This window comes from Felis catus, chromosome C1, assembly GCF_018350175.1.
Source record: "Felis catus isolate Fca126 chromosome C1, F.catus_Fca126_mat1.0, whole genome shotgun sequence".
Taxonomy (NCBI): Eukaryota; Metazoa; Chordata; class Mammalia; order Carnivora; family Felidae; genus Felis; species Felis catus.
This window is the reverse complement of record NC_058375.1, coordinates 103,920,552-103,944,049: the sequence shown is the minus strand read 5'-3', so window position 1 is coordinate 103,944,049 and position 23,498 is coordinate 103,920,552. Positions and strand designations below refer to the sequence as shown.

Sequence of the window (23,498 nt, the reverse complement as noted above, 5' to 3'; positions counted from 1 at the left end):
GCCTAATAAAAGTCCTGGACACTCGTGGGCAGCAATTTAACTGCTGGTCCAGGATCTTGCCATACTCAAATCTACCTTTTTGATTCTCTCAATTAAAACCCACAGTCTAAGCTGTTAATTCTATTTACAAAAACCAGTCATATGTTTCCTGTTCTATGCCTCTTTTGTATTCAAGACCATCACACTCTTCTTCACATGGATGGTCTGGGAGTTGAGATGGATTAGAAGTATTTAAAGATGAGTTTGGCATAACAGAAGTTTCAACTAATGGTTACAACAATAAATAATAAAAACGAGTATAACAAATTAGTACGTGTACTTCAGATGGTGATAACAGCTTTTATTTTATGTATATGCGTATTTGGTTACATGTTTATACACATTACTCATGACCAAGCTCAATATTTCTTTATACCTTTTCTGGTTAGGGTGGTAGAGAAATTTTACTGCCCCCAATCAGACGTATCTGCAAGAGCTGTGGACCATGTATGACACTTTGTAAATTAAGCCAGCACATTTAAGAAAATATAACTACTCATACTTACAATTCATGTTTTTGTTTTTTTTTTTCCCTTTCCTTTCCTTTCCAAAGGCTCACTTTTCTCCATTTCTCTACTATCAAAGCCAAGAACTGCCTAATGGTTCTGTCAAGGAGGCTCCGGCTCCCGCTCCTGTGGAGGTTTCAAGTCCAGATACCACAGAGGAAGTAGGAGATCATAAGCCTAAACTCTGCAGGCTGGTTAAAGGTGAAAATGGCTATGGCTTTCACTTAAACACCATTCAGGGTCGGCCAGGCTCGTTCGTCAAAGAGGTATGGTAATCTGGTTCTAGCAGCCCAATGAACACGCCACAGTTAGGAGAGTCCTAGTCTCTCCCACTCATTGATGGCTTAGGTTACATTGAAGGCCTACATTGATGGTTTCACTTGGGTTTAAATAAATGCTGTCATGGTCCCGTACCCTTTAAGGTAGTAACGAGTACATCCTAAGCTCACATCTTTTATTTTTCTTAAACATCTAATTGTCTTTAGGTACTTTCAAGTCAAATAGAGTGAATTGACATGACTGTAGTTGACAGTCACTACCAAGTCTGACTGGGAGTGATACTTGTTTACTCCTGTGCATTTGGCGTAATGCCCCCAGCCTATAGGGAGTGGCAGTGAGACTATCCCCATAGCTCTCAAGTTGGGAATGAAGAAGGGGAACCTATGAAATCTAATTAATGCTCCAACTCAGAAGACCTACAATATGGTACTCAACCACTGTAATGCTACTTATTTTCTTCTGATGATCTTCATGATTTTTTAAAAATTGAAGTATAGTTGACATACAATGTTCTATTAATTTCAGGTGTACAATGTAGCATTTTCACAATTATATGCATTACGAATTCTCATCATTGGTGAGTGTGGTTACCACTGTCACCATACGGTTATTAAATACTATTGACTATATTCCCTAAGCTGTACTTTTAATTCCTGTGATTTACTTATTTTGCAACTGGAAGCTTGTACTTCTTAATCCCCTTTGCCTATTTTGCCCATATCCCTCCCCCATCTGCCTCTGCTTTGGCAACCACCAATTTTTTCTCTAGATTTGAATGTTTGTTTTGTTTCTTGGATTCTACATATAAGTGAAATAATAAGGCTGATTTCTGTCTGCCTTTGGTCCATCCATGTTGTTGTGAATGGCAAGATTCCATTCTTTGTTATGGCTGAGTAATATTCCATTGTGGACCTCTCCCTCCCCCCATCTTCGTTATCCTTTCATCTATTGGTGGACACTTAGGTGGCTTCCATATCTTCGCTATTGTAAATAATGCTGCTGTAAACAAAGGGGTGCATAGATAGTTTCAAATTGGTGTTTTTGTTTTCTTTGGGTAAATACTGAGAAGTGAAATTGCTGGATCTTATGGTATTTCTATTTTCAATTTTTTGAGCAATCTCCATACTGTTTTCCATAGTGGCTGCACCAATTTACATTCCCACCCACAGTGCACAGGGGTTCGTTCCCTTTTCTGCACATCCTTGCTGATACTTGTCATTTCTTATCTTTTTGATACTAGCTTTTTTGATAGGTGTGAGGTGACATCTCATTGTGGTTTTGATTTGCACTTTCCTGATTAATAATGGTGAGCATCTTTTTATGTGTCTCTTGGCATGTGTATGTGTTTGGAAAAATGCCTATTCAGGTCTTCTGTGCATTTCTTTTTTTTATTTTTTATGAAAAAAATTTTTTTTAACGTTTATTTATTTTTGACAGAGAGAGACAGAGCATGAGAGGGGGAGGGGCAGAGAGAGAGGGAGACACAGAATCTGAAGCAGGCTCCGGGCTCTGAGCTGTCAGCACAGAGCCCGACGCAGGGCTTGAACTCACAGACCACGAGATCATGATCTGAGCCGAAGTTGGACGCTCAACCAACTGAGCCACCCAGACGCCCATTCTGTGCATTTCTTAATTGGATTATTTGTTGTTGTATAAGTTCTTTATATATTTTGGATATTAACCCGTCATTGGATGTATCTTCTCCATTCAGCAAGTTGCCCTTTCGTTTTGTTGATGCTTTACTCTGCAAAACCTTTTTAGTTTGATGCAGTCTGAGTGGTTTCTTTTTGCTTTTTTCCCCTTGTCTGAGGAGACAGATCTACAAAAATGTTGCTAAGGTTGATGCCGAAGTAATTACTGCCTGTGTTTTCTTCTAGGAGTCTTATGATTTCAGGTCTCCCATTTAGGTCTTTAATCCATTTTGAGCTTATTTTTGTGTATGGTATGAGGAAGTGGTCCAGTTTCTCCAGCACCATTTATCGAAGAGACCGTCTTTTCCCCACTGTGTATTCTTCCCTCCTTTGTTGTAGGTTAATTGACCATATAAGCGTGGGTTTATTTCTGGGCTCTCTGTTCTGTTCGTTGATCTATGTGTCTGTTTTTGTGCCAGTACTACACTGCTTTGATTACTGTAGCTTTGAGGATACCTTAAAATCTGGGATTGTGAGACCCCCAGCTTTGTTCTTCTTAAGATTGTTTACCTATTTGGGATCTTTGTGGTTCCACACAAATTTAGACTCTTTTGTTCTAGTTTGGAGAAAACCACTATTGGAATTTTGATAGGGATTGTATGGGATCTGTAGATTGCTTTGGGTATTATGAACATTTTAACGCTATTCTCCCAATCTATAAGCATGGAATGTCTTCCCATTTAAGTGTGCCATCTCCACTTTCATCAATGTCTTACAGTTTTCAGAGTACAGGTCTTTTACAACTCTTTCTTAACTTCCTTGGTTAAATTTATTCCTATGTATTTTATTCTCTTTGATGGAATTGTAAATGGGATTGTTTTCTAAATTTCTCTTTCTGCTACTTTGTTATTAGTGTATAGGAACACAACAGATTTTTGTATATTAATGTTTTCACTTTTGCAACTTCACTGAATTCATTTACTCTAATAGTTTTTGGTGGAGTCTTTAGGGTTTTCTACATATAGTCTCATGTCATCTGCAAATAGTGACAGATTTACTTTTTCCTTGCCAATTTGGATGTCTTTTATTTCTTTTCCTTTTCCAATTTTTGCAGCTAGAACGTCCAGTACAATGTCAAATAAAGGCGGCAAGAGTGGACATCCTTGTCTTCCTCCTGATCTTAGTGGAAAAGCTTTCAGCTTTTCACCGGCTACGTTAACCGAGGGTTTGTCATATAGGGTCTTAATTATGTTGAGGTATGTTCCCTCTAAGTCCACTTTGTTAAGTTTTTATCATGCTGAATTTTGTCAAATATTTTTTCTGCATCTATTGAGCTGGTCATTAGATTTTTAACTCTCATTTTGTTAATGTGGTGTATCACATTGATTTGTGGATATTGAACCATTCTTGCATCCTTGGAATAAATCCCACTTGATTGTGGTTAATGATTCTTTTAGTGTGTTGTAGAATTTGGCCAGTTAATATTTTGAGGATTTTTGCATCTATGTTCATCAGGAATATTGGTGTGTAATTTTGTGTATGTGTGTGGTGTGTTTGTCAGGTTTTGGTACCAGGGTAATGCTGGCCTTGTAGAATGAATTTGGAAGCTTTCCTTCCTCTTTGCTTCTTTGGAATACTTTGAGAAGGATAGGTATTAATTCTTCTTGAAATGTTTGGTGGACTTCACCTGTGAAGCCATCTTATCCTGGACTTTTGTTTGTTGAGAGTTTATGATTCCTGATTTTGTTACCTGTAATCAGTCTGCTCAGATTTTCTATCTTTTCCTGACTCAGTCTTAGACGATTCTGTTTCTAGAAATTTATCCATTTCTTCTAGGTTGTCCAATTTATTTTTATTGAAGTATGGTTGACACATGTTCTCTTAGGTGTACAACATAGTGATTCAACAACTCTAAATGTTATGCTGTGCTCAACCACAAGTAGAACTACCATCTGTCCCTGTACAACACTATTACAATATCATTGACCGTAGACCTGCTGTAACTTGTTCTGTTACTTGTTCATTCTATAATTGGAATCCTGTATCTCCTACTCTCCACCCATTCTGTCCATCACCCCAATCCCTTCCCCTTTGGCAACCATCAGTTTATTCTCTATTTATGGATCGATTTCTGCTTTTTTTTTTTTTAGATCCTACATATAAGTGAAACTTATATGGTATTTGTTTTCTCTTATTTTACGTCTAGATCCATCCATGTTGTCTCAAATGGCAGATTTCATTTTTTTTTTTTTTTTAACGGCTGAGTAATGGACACTTAGGTTGGTTCCATATTTTGGTTATTGTAGATGATGGTGCTATAAACATAGGGGTGCATGTATCTTTTCAAATTAGTGTTTCCAGTTTCTTTGGGTAAAATACCTAGTAGTGGAATTATTGGAACCTATGGTATTTCTATTTTCTTTTTTAAAAAATTTTTATTTATTAATATTTAATTTATATCCAAGTTAGCTTATAGTGCAACAATGATTTCAGGGGTAGATTCCTTAATGCCCCTTTTAGCCCATCCCCCATTTAGCCCATCCCCCCTCCTACAACCCCTCCAGTAACCCTCTGTTTATTCTCCATATTTAAGAGTCTCTTACGTTTTGTCTCCCTCTCTTTTTTTATATTATTTTTGCTTTCCTTCCCTTGTGTTCATCTGTTCTGTGTCTTAAAGTCCTCATATGAGTGATGATATTTCTATTTTCAATTTTTTGAAGAACCTCCATACTATTTTCCATAGTGGCTGCACCAGTTTACAGTCTCACCAACAATGCATGAGTGTTCCTTTTTCTTCACATCCTTGCCAACACTTGTTATCTCTTGTTGTTTTGATGTTAACCATTCTGACAGGTGTGAGGATATCTCATTGTGGTTTTAATTTGTGTTTCCCTGATCATCAGTGGTGTTGAGTATCTTTTCATGTGCCTGTCAGTTATATACATGTCTTTGGAAAAATGTCTATTTAGGGCCTCTGCCCAATTCTTAATCAACTTATTTGTGCTGGTGTTATCATTTGCAAATATCTTCTCTCATTTAGTAGGTTGCTCTTTCATGTTATTGATGCTTTCTCTGCTGTGTAAATTTGTTTTATTTTGGTGTAGTCCCAATAATTTAGTTTTGCTTTTATTTCTCTTGCTTGAGAGCATATATCTAGAAAAATGTTGCTAAGGCCAATGTCAAAGGCATTACTGCTTACATTTTCTTCTAGGATTTTTATGGTTTCAGGTTTCTCATTTAGGTCTTTAATTCATTTTGAGTTTATTTTTGTGTATGGTGTGAGAATGTGGTCCAGTTTCGTTGTTTTGCATGTAGCTGTCCAGTTTTCACAGCCCCATTCATTGAAGAGGCTGTCTTTTCTCCACTGTATATTCTTGCCTCCTTTGTTGTAGATTAATTGACCAAATAAGCATGGGATCATTTCTCACCTCTCTATTCTGTTCTATTGATCTATGTGTCTATTGTTTGTGCCAGTACAACACTGTTTTGATTACTGTAGCTTTGTACTATATCTTAAAAAAATTTTTTTTTAATGTTTATTTATTTTTGAGAGAGGGAAAGAGTGTGAGCAGGGGAGAGGCAGAGAGAGGGAGACACAGAATCTGAAGCAGGCTCTAGGCTCTTAGCTGTCAGCACAGAGCCCGACACAGGGCTTGAACCCACGAATAGTGATAGTTTCTTTGGTGGAGTCTGTAGGGTTTTCTATGTATAGTATGTCATCTGCAAATAATAATTTTACTTTTGCCTTATCAATTTGGATGTGTTGATTTCTTTTTCTTGTCTGATTCTTGTGCCTAGGTTTTCCAGTGTTGTGTTGGATAAAAGTGGCAAGAGGGAAGGTTGTCCCATTTATTGGCTTCTAAGTTTTCATAATAGTCTCTTACAATCCTTTGTATTTCTATGCTGTTGCTGGTAAGTTCTTTCATTTCTCATTTTGAGTCCTTTCTTGATGAGTCTGCCTAAAGGTACACAATTTTGTTTATATTTCAGAGAAGTAGGTCTTGATTTCATTGATCTTTTCTATTTTTGTCATCTCTGTTTCCACTCAGATCTTTATTTCCTTCCTTCTACTAACTTTGGGTTTTGGTCCTTTTCTAGCTTTTTCAGGTAGAAGGCTAAATTGAGAATTTTCTTATTTCTTTTTTTTTTTTTTTTTTTTAAATTTTTTTTTTTTTTTTTTTCAACGTTTATTTATTTTTTTGGGACAGAGAGAGACAGAGCATGAACGGGCGAGGGGCAGAGAGAGAGGGAGACACAGAATCGGAAACAGGCTCCAGGCTCTGAGCCATCAGCCCAGAGCCCGACGCGGGGCTCGAACTCACGGACCGTGAGATCGTGACCTGGCTGAAGTCGGACGCTCAACCGACTGCGCCACCCAGGCGCCCCTAGAATTTTCTTATTTCTTAGGGCAGTATCTCTATAAGCTTCTTAGCACTGCTTTTACTACATCCTGAAGGCTTTGAATTGTGTCTTTATTTTCATTTGTCTCCATGTTTTTGTTTTTTTCCCCCCTTCTTGATTTCTTGGTTGACCCATTCATTGTTTAGTAGCTACATGGAGTAGCAAACTCCATATTGGTGTTCTTTTTATTTTTTATTTATTATTTTTTGTGTGTGTGTGATTTCTAGTTTCATACTGTTGTGGTTGGAAAAGATGTAGGATATGATTTCAATCTTAAATTTATTGAGACTTGTCTTGTGGCCTAACATGCGATCCTGGGGAATGTTCAATATATACTTGAAAAGAATGTGTATTTAGCAGTTTTTGGATGGAATGTACTGTATATACCTGTTAAGTCTGTCTGGTCTAATGTGTTGTTCAAAGCCCCCATTTTCTTACTAATTTCTGTCTGGATGATTATATCCACTGATCTAAGTGGAGTGTTATAAATCACCTACTGTTATTGTATTACGGTCAATTTCTCCTTTTATGTATATTAAAAATTGCTTTACGTATTTTGGTGCTATGTTGGGTGCATAGATATTTATAATTGTTACATGTTGGATTGTTCCTTTTATCATTATGTAGTGCCTTTCTTTGTCTCTAGCTATAGTCTGTTTTAAAGTCTATTTTATTGGGGTTCCTGGGTGGCTCAGTTGGTTAAGTGTCCAACTTCAGCTCAGGTCATGATCTCATGTAGTTTTGAGCCCCATGTTGGGCTCAGTGCTGACAGCTCAGAGCCTGGAGCCTACTTTGGATTCTGTGTCTTCTTCTCTCTCTGCCTCTCTCAAAAGTCAATCAACATTAAAAATTAAAAAAAAAACAAAAACAAAACTTATTAAAAAAAAGTCTATTTTATCTAATGTAAGTATTGCTATTCTGGCTTCTCCCCCAGCCCCCTGCTTCATTTGCATGGTATATGTTTTCTAGCCCTTCACTTTCAGCCTGTGTCTTTAGGCCTGAAGTGAGTCTCCTAGAGGCAGCATATAGATGGGTCTTGCTTTTATATCCCTTCAGTTACCCTCTTTTGATTGGAGCATTTAGACCATTTACATTTAAAGTAATTATTGATAGGCATGTACCTACTGACATTTTGTTACTTGTTTTCTGGCTATTTTTGCAGTTCTTCTGTTTCTTTCTTTTGTTCTCTTGCTTGTGATTGATGACTTTTGTGTTATGCTTGGATACCTTTCTAATTTTTTGTGTATCAATTATAGTTTTTGGTTTATGGTTACCATGAAGTTCCTACATAACATCCTAAATATATAGCAGTGTATATTAAGTTGATGGTCACTTAAATTCAAGTATATTCTTTTTTTTTTTTAACGTTTATTTATTTATTTATTTATTAAAAAAAAATTTTTTTTTTCAACGTTTATTTATTTTTGGGACAGAGAGAGACAGAGCATGAACGGGGGAGGGGCAGAGAGAGAGGGAGACACAGAATCGGAAGCAGGCTCCAGGCTCTGAGCCATCAGCCCAGAGCCCGACGCGGGGCTCGAACTCACAGACTTACGGACCGTGAGATCGTGACCTGAGCTAAAGTCGGACGCTCAACCGACTGAGCCACCCAGGCGCCCCTAAATTCAAGTATATTCTAAAAGCACATGTTTATTCCCTCCTCTCCGCATTTAACGCATGTCTTATTTTACACATCTTTTTATTTTGTAAATTCCTTATTTTTTTTTAAAGATATGATTGATTTTACTACTTTTGTGTTTCAACTTTCATATTAGGTTTAAAAGTGACTGATTACCACCTTTAGGTTTGCTTTTATTGGTGAAATTTTTTCCTTTCATAATTTTCTTCTAGTTATGGCCTTTTCTGCTTAGACAAGGTCCTTCAACATTTCTTACAAGGCTAATTTAAGGGTTGTGATTTCCTTAACTTTTGTATGGGAAACTCTTTCCCCTTCAATTCTGAAAATAATCTTGGTTGGTAGAACATTCTTGCATGTAGGTTTTTTCCTTTGAGCCCTTTACAGGCCTGAGGGAGAGTGGCATCTAGCTCAAAGTTTCTACTGAAAAATCAGTTGAGAGCCTCACGGCATTTCCCTTGTATGTAGCTAGCTGCCTTTAAGATTCTCTATCTTTGATCTTTGAGATTTAAATTATTATGGGTCTTGGTGTTCCTCCTTGGGTTCATCTTGTTTGGGGCTCTCCTGGGCCTGAGTGTCTCCCCAGGTTTTAGGGAGGTTTTCAGCGATTATTTCTTCAAATAGGCTCTCTGTCCCTTTCTGACAGGAATGACATGAGTGTTACTATGCTTGAGATTTTCCCAGAGATTCCTTAACCTAAACTCAATTACAATTTTTTCTTTTTGTTGCTCAGTTTGGGTGCTTTCCACATTACCTGTCTTTGCAGATCACTTACCTGATTCTTCTGTATCATCTGTTGATTCCCTCTGGTGTATTTTTTCCAGTTATTTTAAGAAAAAACCAATCAGAGTTAAAGAGAAAATATATTCTGTAAGTTCTGAGTTCATCCACTCAGCAGGTTGATTGCTCATCTCCATTTTGTTCAGTTCTTTTAAGTTTCGTCTTCTTTCCATTTGGAGCATATTTTTTGTTCTCATTTTGTTTGACTTTTGGTGTTTGTTTCTATGAATTAGGCAAAACAGCCACCTCTCTCTGTCTTAAAGGAGTGGCCTGGTGTAGAAATGTCCCCAGTGCAGACTGTGTGTGCCTGGTGGCTTTGGTGGGAGCCAGTGTCGGTGGCATGGCTGAAGCAGGCCTGGGCTGGGGGCGGGGGATGGTATTTTGGGGTGCTTTGTGCCCCGGCAGCACAGCTGGAGCTGTAGCAGGCAAAGGCTGAGGGTGTCCTGGTGGGTGCCATCCTGGGGCTGCCTTGCGCTGGTGTGGGCTAAGGTCCAAGGGCTTGCCGAGGTGGCAGGATGGCTAGAGTGCCTGGCCCTGGGCCCGTCTGCACTATCAAGGTGGAGACGGAATGTAAACAGTGGTACCTGCCAGTAGCTGTGACGCTGGAGAAGTTCAGCAGTTTCCCTCCCATTAGGTGGATGCTCTAGGGTTAGTGAGTTGGTTCCCTTTAGTCTAGCTGCTCTTTAAACTGCTTTTTTGCTGCACCCCAGTCTGTGTGCAGACCCCTCCGTGCTCTGTTGCTCGTGCAGCGCGGTTTTCATCATGACCGTGTCTCCATGTCTCCTGCCGTTCCTTATGTGGTCTCTCTGTCCTTTATTGTGCAGATACTGTTCAATCAGCCCTCAGTTCTTTAGGAAGAATTGCTCTGTATGTAGGTATAGATTTGGTGTCCGTGAGGGGGGGTGAGTTCAGAGTCTTGTGCTATCATCTTGGACCCCTCCAATGGTATTCATTTGAGTATGGAAGTTGAAGCTTTGAGAAGCAGAAAAGCATTAGAGCGCCTTTCTTCTGTACCTCAAGGAGAAATAACATGGTTAAGAAGAAATTCTCAAAGCCCTCTCTCCTCTGAAGGGAAGCCAATCTAACATTCCCTTATCTGTGCCTGGAAGAGATAATTCAGAACCTCTTTTTCACAGGTACAGAAGGGCAGCCCTGCCGAACTGGCAGGGCTGGAGGATGAGGATATCATCATCGAAGTGAATGGAGGGAAGGTGCTGGAAGAACCCTATGAGAAAGTGGTGGACAGAATCCAGAATAGTGGGAAGAATGTCACACTCTTAGTCTGTGGAAAGAAGGCCTATGATTATTTCCAGGCTAAGAAAATCCCTATCGTTTCCTCTATGGCTGATCCACTGGATGCCCCCCCTGATTCCAAAGAAGGAACATTGGCAGAACCAGAGCACGACTCACACGTGGCAAAAGAACGAGTGAGTGGTGATAGGTTTCTCTCAGTGATCTAACCTATCAGAGTATGATAAAGTCTTTCATAAGTACACCTCAGGTCTATGTTTGCCACAGATTTCCTAGAATACTAGAAAATTACAACGTAAAGAGAAGTCATTTTGGTGGAGAGGAAGTGGTATGAGGACAAGTTTCTTTTTCATAGCATGGAGTTGACAGTAACTGTCCAGAGAAGGTAAGTTTATCAAAATTATAATGGAACCACCAGAAGAACCTGAATCAGACTAGCTGTGTACAAATTCTGGTTCTGTCACTTAACGTCCTCGGGCAAATGGATTTATTCTCTCTTTGCCTCATTATCCCCACCTGTAAAACAAGGAGGATTTGTAGGACTGTTATTAGGATTATATTATCTAAGACTACTGAAGCACTTCAAACAGGGCCTGGTTAATGGTAAGCATGAAAATGAACTGTGGTGTTTAGGGACATGTTGTTTTTAAGATCATTGGCGGTGTATTATTGCTAGGGAGGAATAAGCATGACTCTGTGTTTGGATTAAATTCCTTGATAAGTCTTTTGCATCATTCTTCTTTCTATTACCTTTAATTCTACTCTATTTACAATTAATTATTGGTAATATAAATTAAATACTATTTGTTAATGAATACCCACTTAGTCTGGAGGGCTATAATAAAAGACCATACACTGGATGGCTTATAAACAACACAGATTTATTTCTTACAGTTCTGAAGGCTGGCAAATCCGAGATCAGGGCACTGACAGCTTTCGGGTCCGGAGAAGGCCCTCTTCCAGGCTGCAAACTGCCAACTTCTTGCTATGTCCTCACATGGTAGAAGGGGATAGGGAGCTCTGGGGGTGGGGGGTGGGGGCTCTCTTATAAGACATTAAACCCAACCTCAAGGACTCTGCCCTCATGACTTAATCACCGCCCAAAGGTCCTACCTCCCAATATCATCACCTGACCTCAGGATTAGTATTTCAATAGACGAATTTTGGAGACATACAGTCAGACCACAGCACACATAATAGCCACTGACCTTGCATTCGTGACTGCTTCACGAAGAAAGCATTCTAGTTGTCTTTAAAAAATTCAGTGATAGCTCTATAGCAAGTCAATTGTAGGACTGTGCTAGCTTTATAGAAAAGATATATAGACATTAAGAAATTTGTTAGTGTCAAACAGCAAGCTGGAAACAAAGCCAAATGTAAAATCCAGATTACCTGGCTTCTAGTGAGGGACTCTACTCCCTGCCTCAAGTCACGCAACTGCTGACATTCATACTCGCACTTACAGATCTTTTGTTCTCTTTTGCACAGGCGCACAGTACAGCCTCACATTCTTCTTCCAATTCTGAAGACACAGAGATGTGATGAGAGCAAATAGTGGCTTTGGCTGACAGCTGTTTCTGGGCGTTCAGAAAGAATCCTTTCCCAAGGAATGAGCTGCCACCCATTTACTGTCTCTGTTAGAGAAGAGCTCCTCTGGGAACCAGTTCATCACGTGTGACTCTCTTCTGTTGTCATTTGCCTTGGGGGCAGATACCGCAATAGATGGCTTATTTATGGCCAACTTAAGGCAGGAACCAGATTCTTTTCAAGTGATCTCTTTCAAGCTTCAACTTAACTACATTTCTTTGTATGATGCTATCTCTTAATTCTATAGGCTCCTTGAGCACCAAAGATGATTCACAAATCTGTACACGTGAGAGCTCATTATAGTATCTGAGCAGATAAGCCTATTAAAATTATGGTTTTGTAAGAATGTTGTGGTTGCTAAAACAGATGCCATTAAGAATGCCTTTAGAGTCTTCCTTGTTAGCTGATCAAACCTTAATAGTGCTTTTGTTTTTGGAAAACTTGCTTTTATGCTTTAACTTTCATTTTGCCTCTGGAAGTCCCAGCACAATAAAATTCAGGATTTCCTTAAATTGCATTTCTGAATATTCTATAAACTTTCCAACATTTTCCTTTCACAGATGGAGAAAAGTAGGGTCTACAATAGGAAAACTTATTCCAGTTAACAGTTATTCATTGTTTTACCCCACAGCATGAGGGGGCAGATGGAAAGAAAAAAAAAAAACCTGAGACATCATCACCAACTTAAATGCACAGTAATTCACTCTCAAATACGGACTTAAAAGGAAATCAATAAAGATGATATACCTGACCTCTCTCGGTAGAATCTATTTCAGTAGCACACCGTTCCATCCCCGGACAAGAACAGATAACCTGTTGGTAATTTTTATGGGGCGGGGGTTGGCTGGGGGATGCCAACTCACGTTAGATCACACAAGCACATTACCAAGCTATCCTTGATAAAATGAAGCTAAGGCCAAAGGGTTCCAATCTGATTTTAATGATTGTCAATCTTAAGGGAAAGCCAGAACCTCCTCCGTGTGAGCCTTGACAGAGATCCTGTGTGTTTGGCCCAGCTACCTCAGACTTCCCCTTACCCTAGGGCTCCAGTGTATTCTCCCAGACTAGTTTCTTGGCTCTTTTCCACCCCTCTTCCGCCATGCTGCATCAGCCTCAAACCCACGTGGGATGCGCTCCGCTGAGGGCTAGCTTGAGTTTACTTCACGCTCATGTTCTAGCTAATGCTACATGATCACAGTATCAGCTGAGGAGGAAGGCATAAGCTGGAGGTAGAATCTGCTACCTCAGTGTTTTGATTGTTTAAAAAATATTAGGCCCTGGTCCCCTCCATTGTTTTCTCTTAAATCCAAATTCTGACGCTACTGGCCCGTAGCAGTCTGTAACAGGCATGAGTTCAAGGTGCCATATGCTTCTCTGGTGCCTGTTTGTGAGCCAAATAGAGGAACAGTATGCTGGAGAGAGCACTGACCAGGAAGATCACATCAAACCAACGGTGATAGAAGTTGAACTGTAGCTCCCCCAGGACTTCGGTGATTATGGTACGATATTCTAGAGGCATGCTCATTCGAATCAGCAGCACAGAGGAGACAAAGTACATGCCCTAGAAGTTAAACAAATTAACCCAGAGGTCACTTTGTGGTCAGGGATCAAAGGGAATTGTTAAAATATTCAGAAGTACAAAACACTTCTGGTATTTTTCAGTTGTAATCATAAAGCTAGTTCGTGAAACTTACCATTATCTGTGCTAACAGCAGGACAATGACGTTGGAGGACTTACTGCTAGAGATGGCATAAAAGAACTGTCAAGAAAGGGAGGAGAATTTATGCGGTACTGCTAGACACTTGTGTCAAGAGCATTAAGTAGCATAATTAAAAATGTCTCTTCCGGGGCGCCTGGGTGACTCAGTCGGTTAAGTGTCCGACTTTAGCTCAGGTCTTGATCTCATAGTTCATGGGTCTGAGCCCCGCGTCGGGCTCTGTGCTGACAGCTCGGAGCCTGGATCCTGCTTCGGATTCTGTGTCTCCCTCTCTCTCTGCCCCTCCCCTGCTCATGCTCATGCTCTGTCTCTCGAAAATGAATAAACGTTAAAAAAATAAAGTCTCTTCCATGCAGCAATCCCATAGGGAACGACTGATACAGTTAACGCCATGAAGAGAAACAGACTGCTTGCTATGTTGTGCTCAGAGGGATATTTGGGGGTTTTAAGAATTACGTTATGACATGAAGGGATTCCAATCTGTATCAAGTTTGTCAGAAACTATGTGACACATATGACTTTCATATCATTATGAAATATTAGAGCAGATTACCTCAGGCCACTCCAAGCTCTTATAATTATTACTAGGCTCCTGAGCTCTTTCCAAAATTGTGCGAGATGCCTGTAGATCCATCCTTCCTCCTCCCCTCCCAACCTCTTCACTCGTTTCATTCAAACCCTTCTTGGATTTCGAGATTCCCCACCTCGTCTCCAAGAGAAAATTTACCTTCTGCCTCCATGAAGCCTTCCTGTGTTGATCAGAAAATAGCCAAACATTCTGCTTCTCCTACTCCCATGTCCTCCTTATAAGGGACCCTCACAGTTATTCTAACCTCAAACACCTCAAATACTCAAATTCTAACCCAAATACCTCCAATCTTCTTCATCCATTCCAAGTATCCCTGGAACACCTACTGCATGCCAGCTTCTGTTCCCAGATGCTGGTGCCGTATCCGTGAACGCAACGGACCATGATCTCGTTCTATGACCTTTGGTAAAAGTACGCATCTGATGGGCGTGGGATGTAAATCCAACTATTTGTGACTGTTGTTTAAGATCTCAGAAGGCAGAAATCTTAATTAGGTAAAATTATCTTGTGGTGCCACGTGTAATTAAGCAAATAAGAAATTTAAACTCAGTGATACAACCTACCTTGGTAAGAGTGATCAGCAGTCCTCGGATAGATGTAACGATGATGATTCCAACCAGAATGAAGGAAATGTGTTGAGACCAGAACTTCACCTGCCACCATAGAAAGAAGGAAAAGTATCTGTGAAATCTCTGTTGAGAGACACGTGAAGGCTATTCTCCTGATACATTCTGATTGCTTATGTGACTGTGAGAGGGTACTTCATTGGGCCCTACCTGATTAAAAAAAATTTTTTTTTAGGAAGGGAGAAAAGTAAGGTGCAACTAACAACACCTAGGAAGGTGGCAGTGCAAATCTTTTTTTTTTTTTTTAATGTTTATTAATTTGAGCAAGAGAAAAGGAGCATGAGTGGGGGAGGGCAGAGAGAGGGAGAGAATTTCAAGCAGGCTCTGCACTGTTAGCGCAGAGCAGGCCCGACGCGGGGCTTGAACTCACCAACTATGAGATCATGACCTGAGCTGAAATCAAGAGACACCTGAGTCACATAGGCATCCCTGCAGTGGATATCTTAATGAGACTTAAGACAGGACGGAAGCAAGTGCAGTGGAGTGATGAAAATAACACTAGTCAGTCTGAGGAAACAGAGATGGAGCTAATGATGCAGCTTCAATGTATTACGTGAAAAGCACGGATTAAAAGGAAATTAAATAGCAGCTAAATTAGTTTTAACATCTGTGAAGGATAGTCCCCTCATTGCCCATAACTTTAAGAAATTATTCTTTTTATAATAAAAGAATATGTCAACATTCTCAGCTACAGTCTAGGACATAATTGACCTTCACTTGAATTACACGAGGGTACCTTTTTCTCCTCTTGGACTGCTTCATAGTGGCAGGCAGCTTTGGAACCCTGTGCTTGATTCGGGTCTGAAAAGTAGCTGCCAGGGAAGTGCTATTACTAACATCTAAAGGTGTTACTCAGAATTCTGAAACGTGGAGTATGCAGATGAATTGTAGATTAAATATATATATATACACACACAGCAACTAAGTAGCCTCACAAAGCACTGATAAGGAAGAACACTTCTAATAACTGAGCCCAGGAAGAAATGAAAAGAGGAGAAGAAAACACATATGTAACAGTGAAGCATGGGTTATGGGATATTTTATAAGCTACTTGAATGAAAGATACCATGTTCCTTCATGTGAAAAAGTTTACACCATTGGTTTATCATCAAAAAACGTGCTTTGGGGCGCCTGGGTGGCTCAGTCAGTTAAGTGTCCAACTTCGGCTCAGGTCACGATCTCACAGTTCGTGGGTTCAAGCCCCGCGTCGGGCTCTGGGCTGACAGCTCAGAGCCTGGAGCCTGCTTCGGATTCTGTGTCTCCCTCTCTCTCTGTTCCTCCCCTGCTCATGCTCTTGTCTCTCTCTCTCTCCTTCAAAGATAAATAAAAACATTAAAAACAAAAACAAAAACAAAAACATGTGCTTTGAATTGTTTCTCAAGGACTGGAGCTCATTTTGCTCTGGTTCATTTTCATTTTATCCAGCATCTAGCTACCAGGAGCATGTCCAGCTGAGACGGATGGCTGGGGTAGCATGCAGTCTGTCACTAGGATCCTAGCCCAGCTAAATGGTCCTCACAGGGACTAAGAGCATGACTCTGGGCTTACTATCAAAGTGCTAATCAACTAGAATCATTGGCTATATATGTGTGTGTGTGTGTGTGTATACATATATATATATATATATGTATATATATATATTTTTTTTTAAATATACTCTTCTATTAATAAAGACAGAAAACATAAATGGGGACAAGAGTGTTTAATGATAGTGGTATCATAAAACAGGTAGAAAGAGAATTAAAACTGCACGGGTTACACTTACCATCTTTAGCTCAAAGTCCACATTAATTAATTGATAAAGATAAATTTTTTACAGCAGACATAATTTCACTTCTAACGTGGAACGCTAATTAGTAGTTAATCTTCTACTAGAGGAGTCAAAGGTGAGTTTTGGATTTGAAGATCTCATTATATATCACAGAGAGAAGTATCTAATATTTGGTGGGGAGAAACTGGTGAGGAGCAGTCAGCTACAGAAAAGCAGAAGACGAACTATAGAAATAATCAGCATCTAAGTCAGTAATAAGTACCAGCCATCACTTACGGTTTTATGCCCTTTACAAATTTGCTATAAGAATATGTCAAAAAACAATGGAGAATGGGAAGAACAAAAACAGACTTAATTCTTACATCAAACTGGATCCCCAGATAATTCACAGTGATCTCAATGCCTCTTGTGACAGGATCAGTTTTCCCAACCCGGTCAAAAACGATATTAATCGTTGCCTGTAAAGACACAGACCTTTATATATTAGAGCATCTCAATAATCACTATTTCAAAAAGTGACTCAAAATAATGAATTAATATAACATCCTACAGGTAGATGTTCCATCCTACCTATCCTATAGGTAGATCTTCTTAAAAATTCAATTCTACTCTCAATCTAAATCACATATAAAACATCTATTATAGTTATTCACATATAGGCAAACAAAAGTCCTTATGTACCCTATCTTTTCTGTAAAGAATAAAGAGAAAAAAAGGCTATGGCATATGGCATGTATACCTTCGGTTAACAGAAGTCAGAAAGGTAACATTCTGGTGATACAGTTAGAGTGAAATCAAGGAATTCCAGGGTCATTCCCTCTGGTTATTTTCTGAATGCTCTAAGAGCAATCACTAAAATAATGAAAAGAGAGTTACAGCTGACAAGGCAATAAGAGATCAGATGGAATTATGAAAAATATCCAATTAATCCAAAAGAAGGCAGAAACAAAGAAAAAATGGAAAAAAGAACAGATGGGACAAATAAAAAACATAATAACAACATGGCTGTTTTCAACCCAACCATATTAATAATCGCATTAAATGTAAATGGTCTAAACCAGGGTTGGCAAACTCTGACACTGTAGTGAGAGTAGCCACAGATGATACGTAGATGAATGGCCTTGGCTGTCTTTCCAGTAAAACTTTATTTACAAAGGCAGGTGGTGGTTGGATTTGATCTGTGAGCTGTAGATGGCCGACTCCTGGTCTAAACATGCCAATTAAATGGCAGAGACTGTAAGACTGGATAAAAAAGCAAGACCCAATTGTACGTTGTTTATAAAAATCCACTTTAAATATAATATACAAATAGGTTAAAAGTAAAAGAATGGAAGAAGATATACTAACACTAATAAAGAGAAAGAGAAGTCTGTATTAATATCAAAGTAGATTTCATAGCAGAAAATACTGCCAGGGATTAAAAGGGCCATTTCAATAAGGGGTTCAAAATGACCCAGAAGGTGCATGTACCAAATAACAGAGCTTTAAAATACATGAAGCAGAGGTGTCAGAAAGATGGTAGAGTAGGAGGATACTGAGCTCACCGTGTCTCAAACACATCAAGATAACAGCTATATCTGTGCAACTAACTCTACTCTGAAAACCACCGGAAGATTGGCAGAACAGACCATCCACAGTAAAGTGTTGGGAGGCCACATTGAAAAGGGTAGGAGGGGCTGAGACACGGTTGGGAACCAACCCCCACCCGTCTGTGAGACTAACCACAAACAGGAGGGACACCACAAGCACAGAGGAGAGGATCAGACCCCACCCTAGGCACCCCAGGCAGTGGGATGAGGAATTCCGGTAACATGTGGCTTTGAAAACCAGTGGGGCTTAACTTGGGGAGCTTGTAAAATCAGCAGGGCTAAACTCCAGGTACTTTAAAAATTAGCAAGGCCTAACTCTGGAAGAGCCAGAGGGCAACAGGAAACGAAGTCCCTGCCCTTGAAGAGCTAGAATAAATACCTTGGCCTGAGAGACAGCAAAGAAGCAGCAGTTTGAAAAGTGCCCAGGGTATACGTGAAGAATATTCATTTATTAATCTCAGTATGTGCTGGAGGCGCAGGGAGACTTCAAGAACAAAACTGCTGGGCACCATTTCTCTTCTCCTCCCCCAGCCTAGATAGCCAGACACCTGTGGGCACCAGGGCTAATACTCCCTACCTATCTCGCTAGCACCAAGTGCCCTGGCCCCATGTTCACCTGGGGACCTGCCTGCCTCGGCAGGTGGCCCTCTAGCACAGCTCCTGCCCTACTACAAGCAGCCTTAGCAGGGACCAGCACCACTCCAGAGGGACTGCTGTCTTGGGGAAGGGGAGAGATTACATCAGTGCGCCCATAGTTCCAGCAGCTGAGCCTCTTAGTTGGCTGTGCAGGGACCAAACCCTGCCCAGTGTGCCCAGAGCAGGCAGAGCAGGTCACTGCAGCCATCTGGGCTGAAGGCAAATGCAACTCAGCCACAGCAGTAGGGCGCATGTTTCCCACAGAGGAGACACCCTTGGAGCACCTGGTTTTGGTGACCAGGGACACTGCACTACAGGGCACCACCGGGTCTCTTCTACACAAGGCCATTACTATCAAGACCAGGAGTCACAGCTGGCCCCCAATACACAGAAACAAACAGAGAGCTAGATAAAATGAGGAGACAGAGGAATATGTCCCAAATGAAAGCACAGGACAAAATCATAGCAAAAGAGCTAATCAAACTGAGAAAGGCAATATACCTAGATAAAGAACTCAAAGCAATGGTCATAAAGATACTCATTGGACTTGAGAAAAAGTGGATGAACTCAAGGAGAACTTCAACAAAAACATAAAAAAGAACTAGAGATGAAGAATGCAATAACTAAAATTAAAAAAAGCACACTAGAGGGAAGGGCAGATTAGAGGATGCAGAATGGATCAGCAATCTGGAAGACAGGGTAATGGAAAGCAACAAAGCTAAACAGCAAAAAGGAAAAAAAAGGAATAAAAAATGAGAAAAGGTTAAAGGAACTCAGCAACTCCATCAAGTGTAATAACATTTGTATTATAGGGATCCCAGAAGGAGAAGAGAGAGAGAGAAGGGGGCAGAAAACGTCTTTGAAGAAATAACAGCTAAAAACTTGTCTAATCTGGGGAAGGAAACAGACATCCGAATCCAGAAAGCACAGAGAGCCCCTAACAAGATTAACCCAAAGAGGTCCACACCAAGATGTGTAATAATGAAAATAGCAGGAAGTAATGATAAAGAGAGAATTTTAAAAGCAGCAAGAGGGGTGCCTGGGTGGCTCAGTCGGTTGAGCGTCCGACTTTGGCTCAGGTCATGACCTCACAGTTCATGGGTTCGAGCCCCGCGCTGGGCTCTGTGCTGACAGTTCAGAGCCCAGAGCCTGCTTCTGATTCTGTGTCTCCCTCTCTCTCTGCCCCTCCCCCACTCACACTCTGTCTCTCTCTCCTTCAAAAATAAGTAAACATTAAAGAAAATTTAAAAAAAAGCAGCAAGAGAAAAATAAAACCAGTTACTACAGAAGGGAAACCCTACAAAGCTATTAGTTGATTTTTCACCAGAAACTTTGTAGGCCAGAAAGCAGTGGCATGATACATTCAAAGTACTGGAAGGAAGACCTGGAACCAAGAATACTCTACAAGCAAGATGATCATTCAGAATAAAAAAAGATATAAACAGTTTCCCAGACAAAAGTTCAAGGATGAAATCACCACTAAATAAGCCTTACAAGAAATGTCAAAGGGAATTCTTTGAGTGGAAAGAAAAGGCCATAATTAGGAGAAAATTATGAAAGGAAAAACTTTCACAGGTAAAAGCAAACATATAATAGACAGTAGAGGGGCACCTGGGTGGCTCAGTTGGTTGAGTGTCCAACTCTTGATCTCAGCTCACACCATGATCTCACGTTCATGGGACTGACCCCTGCACTGGGCTCTGAGCTGACAATAAAAGCTTGCTTGGGATTCTCTCTCCCCCCATTGCCACCCCCCCCGCCCCCGCTTCTCCCCTGCCTGTGTGCACTCTCAAAATAAATAAATAAACTTAAAAAAATTATACACATAATAGATTAATCACTTGTAAAGCCAGTATGGAGCAAAAGTAATAAAATCAATTATGTCTACAAAAACCAGTCAAGGAATACACAAAATAAAGAGATGCAAAATATGACATCATCTACATAAAATGTGGAGAGGGAATAAAAATGTACTTTTAGAGTGTGTGTGAACTTAAGCTCGAACTTAAGTTTGATCAACTTTACAGACTGCTATACACCTAAGATGTTATATATAAACCTAATGCCAATCACAAATCAAAATCCTACAATAGATACATAGAAAGTAAAAAGAAAGGAATCCAAGCATAACACTAAAGAAAACCAACAAAACACAAGGGAAGAGAGTAACAGAAGAAGAAAGGAGCAGAGTACTACAAAAACAACCAGAAACAATGAACAAAATGGCAAGAAGTACATAAGTATCTATCTATCTATCTATCTATCTATCTATCTATCTATATTTATTTAGAGACAGACAGACACAGACAGTGTATGCTCATAGCATGCACATGAGTGGGGGAGAAGGGCAGAAGAAGAGAGAGACAGAATCTTAAGCAGGCTCCATTCTCAGCGTGGAGCCCAATATGGGCTTGATCCCATAACCCTGGGATCATGACCTGAGCTGAAATCAAGAGTCTGACATTCAACCAACTGAGCCACTCAGGCGCCCCTCAATAATTACTTTGAATGTAAATGGTCTAAATTCTCTAATCAAAAGACAGAGGGTGACTGAATGGATAAAAAAACAAGACCCATCTATATGCTCCTTTAAGAGGCTCACTTCAGACCTAAAGACACATACAGACTGAACATGAAGGGCTGGAAAAAAAGCACCATGCAAAAGGTGGAAAAAAAATGTAGAGTAGCAATACTTACATTAGATAAAGTAGACTTTAAAACAAAGACTACAGCAAGAGACAAAGAAGGCCACTACGTAATCATAAAGGGGTCAATCAAATAAGAGTATATAACAACTAAATATCTATGCCCTCAACACAGGAGTACCTAAATACATAAATAATAACAGACAACTAACACTCCACCTATATCAATGTAGATTATCCAGACAGAAATCAATAAGGAAACAGTGGCTTTGAACAACATCTTAGACCAAATGGACTTAAAAAAGATATACTGAACATCCCATCCAAAAAACCACTGAATACACATTCTTTTCAAGTACCCATTGAACAGTCCCCAGGATAGATAACATGTTAGGCCACAAACAATCTCAATAAATTTAAGAATACTGAGATCATATCATGCATCTTTTCCAACCACAATGATATGAAACTAAAAATTGATCACAAGAAAAAAATCTAAAAAGAATACCAATACATGGAGGCTAAACAGCATGCTCCTAAACAATGAATGGGTTAACCAAGGAATCAAGGAGGAAATAAAAAAAAATACAGGGAGACAAATGAAAATGAAAACACGATGGTTCCAAGTCTTTGAGATGCAGTAAAGAAAGCCATTCTAAGAGGGAATTTCATAGCAATACAAAACTAACTCAAGAAACAAACAAAAAATCTCAAATAATCTAACCTCACACCTAAAAGAGCTAGACTTTGAAAGAACAAAGCCCAAAGCTAGCAGAAGGAAGGAAGCAATAAAGATTAGAGCAGAAATAAATGAAATAGAGGGGAAAAAAACCCCCCACACAAAACCAAAACCCCACAAATCCAATGAAACCAGAACCTGTTTCTTTGAAAAGATCAACAAAATTGATAAACCTTTAGCCAGACTCATCAAGAGAGAAGACTCAAAATCAGAAATAAAGGAGGAGAAATAACCATTGACACGACAGAAATACAAAGGATTAGAAGAGATTATAATGGGGGTGCCTGGGTGGCTCAGTCGGTTGAGCCACCGACTTCGGCTCGGGTCCTGATCTCACAGCTCGTGAGTTTGAGCCCCGGATCGGGCTCTGTGCTGACAGCTTGGAGCCTGGAGTCTGCTTTGGATTCTGTCTCCCTCTCTCTCTGCCCCTAACCCACTCGCATTCTGTCTCTGTCTCTCTCAAAAATAAAGAAGCATTAAAAAATTTTTTTTTAGAAAGAAGAGACTATAATGAAAAACTATGCCAACAAACTGGACAACCTGGAAGAAATGGATAAATTCCTAGAAACATATAATCCTCCAAAACTGAATCAGGAAGAAATAGAAAATCTAAACAGAGCAATTAGTAGCAATGAAATTCAATCAGTAATAATAATAAAACAACAACAACAACAGAAGCCCAGGATCAGATTGTCCCACAGGTGAATTCTACCAAACATTTAACAAAGACTTAACACCAAAGAGGTGAAAGACCTACACTGTGAAAACTACAAAGCACTGATGAAAAAAAGTGAAGATGAATCAAATGGAAAGATATTCCATGCTTGTTGTACACCTTAAACTAATGTAACATCTACAGAAAGAAAGAAAGTTAATATCTATTCTTCTCAAACGATTTCAAAAAATAGAAGAGGAGGGAAACTTCTAAATTCACTCTATGAGGCCAGCATTTAAAATCCCTGATACCAAGACCAGACAGACACTACAAAAACAAACAAAAAAGCTACGGGCCAATATTTCTTTTTTTTTTTTTTTTTTTTTCGAGGCAGAGAGAGACAGAGCATGAACAGGGGAG

The 23,498-nt window shown here is 39.8% G+C and overlaps 2 protein-coding genes across 7 annotated transcripts in view; one reads left to right on the top strand and one right to left on the bottom strand.

Annotated features, from left to right (window-relative positions):
- The window catches only part of PDZK1 (PDZ domain containing 1), a 45,056-nt gene extending 32,195 nt beyond the window's left edge, over positions 1–12,861 (top strand). For 4 of the 5 annotated variants that reach the window (XM_006935053.5, XM_006935054.5, XM_019837738.3 and 1 more), the window contains 3 exons: positions 593–811; positions 10,409–10,699; positions 12,012–12,861. In XM_006935053.5, the coding sequence (XP_006935115.3) occupies positions 593–811; positions 10,409–10,699; positions 12,012–12,065 (564 nt within the window). In that variant the 3' untranslated portion in view covers positions 12,066–12,861. The remainder of the gene's footprint in view (positions 1–592; positions 812–10,408; positions 10,700–12,011) is intronic. The other variant, XM_045033413.1, reaches the window with a different exon arrangement.
- A 168-nt stretch (positions 12,862–13,029) lies between these two features.
- Positions 13,030–23,498, bottom strand: part of GPR89A (G protein-coupled receptor 89A) — a 60,057-nt gene continuing 49,588 nt past the window's right edge. For both annotated transcript variants that reach the window (XM_003990534.6, XM_023259072.2), the window contains 4 exons: positions 17,177–17,272; positions 14,981–15,070; positions 13,805–13,870; positions 13,030–13,671 (listed from right to left, as the gene is read on the bottom strand). In XM_003990534.6, coding sequence (XP_003990583.1) covers positions 13,465–13,671; positions 13,805–13,870; positions 14,981–15,070; positions 17,177–17,272 — 459 coding nt within the window. In that variant the 3' untranslated portion in view covers positions 13,030–13,464. The remainder of the gene's footprint in view (positions 13,672–13,804; positions 13,871–14,980; positions 15,071–17,176; positions 17,273–23,498) is intronic.